The sequence below is a fragment of the Mandrillus leucophaeus genome, unplaced genomic scaffold (genome assembly GCF_000951045.1).
Source record: "Mandrillus leucophaeus isolate KB7577 unplaced genomic scaffold, Mleu.le_1.0 Scaffold4, whole genome shotgun sequence".
Taxonomy (NCBI): domain Eukaryota; kingdom Metazoa; phylum Chordata; class Mammalia; order Primates; family Cercopithecidae; genus Mandrillus; species Mandrillus leucophaeus.
In genome coordinates this window covers 1,073,065-1,078,149 of record NW_012104253.1, presented here as the reverse complement: position 1 = coordinate 1,078,149, position 5,085 = coordinate 1,073,065, and the positions used below count along the sequence as shown (strand labels likewise).

The 5,085-nt window shown below is 50.3% G+C and overlaps 1 protein-coding gene across 3 annotated transcripts in view; it reads left to right on the top strand.

Annotated features, from left to right (window-relative positions):
- TRAF3 (TNF receptor-associated factor 3) overlaps positions 1-5,085 on the top strand; it is a 76,937-nt gene that overhangs the window by 38,807 nt on the left and 33,045 nt on the right. For 2 of the 3 annotated variants that reach the window (XM_011991587.1, XM_011991588.1), the window contains exons 2-3: positions 541-802; positions 2,503-2,554. In XM_011991587.1, coding sequence (XP_011846977.1) covers positions 558-802; positions 2,503-2,554 — 297 coding nt within the window. In that variant the 5' untranslated portion in view covers positions 541-557. Of the gene's footprint in view, positions 1-540; positions 803-2,502; positions 2,555-5,085 lie in introns of those variants that run through there. The other variant, XM_011991589.1, reaches the window with a different exon arrangement.

Genomic DNA, 5,085 nt, shown 5'->3' with positions numbered 1-5,085 from the left:
GGGAGGCTGAGGCAGGAGAATGGCGTGAACCCAGGAGGTGGAGCTTGCAGTGGGCTGAGATTGCGCCACTGCACTCCAGCCTGGGTGACAGAGTGAGACTCCATCTCAAAAAAAAAAAAAAAAAAAAATTTTTTTGGAGATAGGGCCTCGCCTTGTCGCTCAGGCTGGAGTGCAGTGGTGCCATCATAGCTTGGTGCAACCTTGAACTCCTGGGCTCAGCAATATTCCCACCTCAGCCTCCCAAGGAGCCGGGACCACAGGTGTGCACCACCACACCTAGCCCAATTTATTAAGTATACTTTTTAGGAAGTTTTTTGAATAATAATATCAGTAGTTACTATGTGTTTGGGTAAAATAGAAAGGAAGGAAGCATATTTGATCATGTTTTGTTCCCAACACATATTAAAATTGGGAAGGATTCTTGTGTTACCTAAAACTGAAAGACAGCAGGTCTCAGGCACTTCTGCTTTCCCAAAGCTGCGTTTGTTTCCTTGCATGAGAGGATATGATGGCGCTCTCTTTACTGTTTTTTCCCAACAGAACTCCTCTTTCCTAAAATGGAGTCGAGTAAAAAGATGGACTCCCCTGGCCCGCTGCAGACTAATCCGCCGCTAAAGCTGCACACTGACCGCAGTGCTGGGACGCCGATTTTTGCCCCTGAACAAGGAGGTTACAAGGAGAAGTTTGTGAAGACCGTGGAGGACAAGTACAAGTGTGAGAAGTGCCGCCTGGTGCTGTGCAGCCCGAAGCAGACCGAGTGTGGGCACCGCTTCTGCGAGAGCTGCATGGCTGCCCTGCTGAGGTAGCACCTCGTCCGGCCCATCACCCTGCCCCTTCTCAGCCCTCGACTTCACCCTCTCCTTCATTCATTTCTCTAAAGCTACACCTCTAGAGGTTTAAAGCCCTAAAGAAGTCATAAAAGCCTCCAGGTCCAGCTCGTGAATCCTTTAGGGAGGTGCAGGGGGATTCCCACATCTGAGTTTACTGAGGCCTCTGCCTGTCTCTGACCTGCCCCGCCTGTGTCTTCCCACTCTGTCTGTAGAGTCTTGGTGCCTCTCATATGTGTTGCTGTATTTTATTGAGGAAGCTCACAGTTCCATGGAGGAGACACACCAGGAAATGACAAGCCAGTCGTTTAAGGGCACATGTACTGGTGTGCAAGGGTGCTACAGAGAGGAGGGGGGATGGGGTCAGCTTAAAGGACTGGGTAGGTCCCTAGGTGAGCAGAAACCTAGGCCGCATGCTTACTCAGCAGGCGCATGTGTTACATGCACCGAGCTCTTGGCAGCGCTTTGCTGCTGAGTGCCAGTGCTGGTGCTGCTGGCGGATCATGAAGGCAGGCTGGAGCTTTACTGCAGGATAGCATCGACCAGGAGAGCACCTTGATTCACCCTGCAGGCCTCATGTTTATGTTTTCTGGCGTTGTGCCGGGTGGTGGGGTTGCTGCAGGATGCCCTGGTCTTGGCCAATGCTGTCAGGGCACGTCAGCCTGGGAAGGTTGCCAGCTCCTCCTCCCACAACACTCAAGCCTGGGCTGCCCCCGAGCCCCAGCCTGGGCACAGCAGCCAGCCCCCTGCCCTGTCACCTGCCTTCACCCTCTCTCTTCTCCATGCTTCCCTCTGTGGTCTTACCCACTTATCCCAGTCAGCTCACCTTTGCCCACCTCTGGGCCCAGGAGAAGCTTCCTGGTGGAGGAGGGGCTGGAGCCCCCATATATGGTGGGCCACAGGGGAGGGAGGCTGGTCCCCCTATGCAAGTGTCATTGGCCTTCCAATAGACAGTGAAGCAAAATAGCCTGTGGAGAAGGGCTGGCTGCTTTTACAACACAGGAGCAAGGCTCTCCAGGTAAACGGTACTCACATCGAAGGGCTGCTCTGCAGACAGCTAGCTTTGGTTTCTGAAATAAAATTTCACTTTTACATTAAGTGGAAGAGGCTTTCCAAGTGGGGCTGAACTAAACTGTTCTACTTGGTAACTTCCTTTTGAAAAATCAGCATTTTGGCTGGGCGCGGTGGCTCACGCCTGTAATCCCAGCACTTTGGGAGGCCGAGGTGGGCGGATCACAAGGTCAGGAGATCGAGACCATCCTGGCTAACACGTGAAACCCCGTCTCTACTAAAAATACAAAAAAATTAGCTGGGCATGGTGGCGGGCGCCTGTAGTCCCAGCTACTCAGGAGGCTGAGGCAGGAGAATGGCGTGATCCCGGAAGGCGGAGCTTGCAGTGAGCCGAGATCACACCACTGTACTCCAGCCGGGGGAAAGAGCGAGACTCCGTCTCAAAAAAAAAAAAAAAAAAAAAAAAAATCAGCATTTAAAAAAATGTAGCCCTTTTTTCTCCCATGGCTTCCTTTGTAAAGTGAATCACCAGGGCGTCCTGATGCAGGACGTTGCTGTGAGCCACTGTGCAGACCTGACCATAAAGCGAATGCTCCCGGAATCTCCTGAGTCCCCTCAAGAAAGGGACTTTCACTCTAATGTAGTCACGTGTGTTTCCCTGCAGCTCATCAAGTCCAAAATGTACAGCGTGTCAAGAGAGCATCGTTAAAGATAAGGTATTCTGGTTTTTTTTTTTAATCATTTTGTCACATGTTTTCAGCTGGGTAGTACTTTTCACATAGTTTGCATTCGGCACTCTGGCACAACACATTCTCTCAGGTTTGGCAGCTGATGCGGCAGGCTCCCAGGCAGGGCACTGTGCCATGTGATCACCTGGGCAGGCAGTGGGTTCAGATCCACTTGGCCACTTCCCTACTGTGTGAGCTCCGTGAGCTACTTCACCCCCTCACCTGTAATAATAATCACATCGCCTGCCAAGACTGCAGAGAGCTGGTGTGAGGAGTAAGAGGGTCGATGTGAGCAAAGTGCCGAGATGCCTGTCCGTGGCAGGGCTGTCTGTGGTTGGGTCACTTCCGTCATTGCGGGTCTTTATCCTAGACAGCTTTTACTCAACTCTTACACTAGGTTTTACCTTCAGACTTGCTAGGCTGAGGGGTTCATTTGAGTTTGTGCTCCCTGCCCCCCATCCCCCTGTGATATCTTGAAGTCATTAGATATGAATGAGATTAGCCCCTTCTCGCCCCCTGTGGCTGTTCTCAGCTAGAACCCGTGGGCATCTCTGCACATTCAGAGGATAGGGCTGCCCAGCCTGCCACCAGCTTCTCTCCTGGGGCCTGGTCCTTCTCATGGAGACCGACAGTCATCCATGTGCTGCTACACCCTGCCAGGCCCACTTGGAGTTTGAAACAATTCATTCTTTTTTGTTGTTGTTGAGACAGAGTTTCGCTGTTGTCGCACAGGCTGGAGCACAATGGCACGATCTCGGCTCATTGCAACCTCCGCCTCCCGGGTTCAAGCAGTTCTCATGCCACAGCCTCCCAAGTAGCTGGGATTACAGGCACAAGCTACCACGCCCAGCTAATTTTTGTATTTTTAGTAGACACGGGGTTTCACCATGTTGGTTAGGCCAATCTCGATCTCCTGACCTCAGGTGATCCACCTGCCTCAACCTCCCAAAGTGCTGGGATTAGAGGCGTGAACCACTGCACCTAGCAATTCATTTTTAAAGTGCTTAAAATATCAGTAAAAATGTGTGTTTCCCTACTTTGAGTAATGAACCTAACCATTTTTTAAATGCAGGTCACTAAGTTGTACAATAAAATTCTTGCTCTGGGGTTTTCCTGTCTAAAGCACCTTGCAGATTGGGTTTGTTGGTCAGAGCAGCCCAGGTGAGTGCAGTGATTTGAGGATTGCTGGCAGTCAGCGTCCCTGGGCTGCCAGGCACAAGGGCATACAATATAGCCACTCTGGAAGGGGGAGAGGTGGAATTGGCCACCTGGGCCCTGTACCTTTTCTTTCTCCACGTTTACCTGCTACTGCTGAAGACTTGGTTAGTTCCTGTGAGGGAAAACAGCCCTCCCCTCCGCTCTGTGCCTTGTCCTAGCATGGTACCCGGCTGCCTTGTTAACATGTGCCTAACGTGTGAGTGAGAGAGAAGCTCGCAACGATGGCTGAGATTTTTTTTAGTATTTCTGTTTTGTTATGCAGAATCATTATCCCTATTTTTTAATGACATCAGTAGCTGAAGAAAAATGGCTAGTTTTATCAAATAATCATGAATGAGATTCACTCAAGTTGTGGACCCTCATGGAAAGAATGGAGCTGTCTGGGCCCCGGGTGACCCAGACCCCCACCCATCAGCAGGTCATCCAGGGGTAGGTGGGCCTCTGGTCTTCATCTGTAAACAGACATTTGGAGTAAATAGTCTCAGATCCTTTCCATTTCAAAGTTCTGTTGACTTTAGTATCTTAAGTCATGACCTTTTTTTTTTAAGTCATGTTTATGAAAGATAAGCTTTGGCTCCAAATTAGTTTAGTTTTAACTCTTAACAGCTATTGATTCTGTTTCTCTTAGCAGTTCAAAAAGGCATATTAAGCTCCTGTTATTCTACTTTCATAGATCAACAGACAGGAGTTTCTTAGAAATACCTTTGGACTAAGACGTTGTAGATTGTGTTGTTAGAGTGAGAAAGAGCTGGGCATGGTGCCTTATGCCTGTGATCGCAGGACTTTGGGAGCTGAGGCAGGTGGATCATTTGGACTCAGGAGTTCGAGACCAGACTGGGCAGCATATGGAGACCTCATCTCTACAAAAATGAAAATTGAAAAGTTACCTGGGCTTGGTGGCATGCACCTGTAGTTCAAGCCACTCAGGAGGCTGAGGTGAGAGGATCGCTTGAGCCTGGGAGTTTAAGGCTGTCAGTGAGCCATGATTGCCCCAGTGCACTCCAGCCTGAGTGATAGAGTGAAACCCTGTCTCTTTCTGAGATGGAGTCTCAGTCTGTTGCCCAGGCTGGAGTACAGTGGCATGATCTCAGCTCACTGCAGCGTCCTCCTCCCGGTTCAAGCAATTCTTCTGCCTCAGCCTCCTGAGTAGCTGGGACTACAGGCATGTGCCACCACACCCGGTTATTTTTGTTTTGTATTTCTAGTAGAGATGGGGTTTCACCATGTTGGCCAGGCTGGTCTCGAACTCCTGACCTCAGGTGATCCACCTGCCTCGGCCTCCCAAAGTGCTGGGATTACAG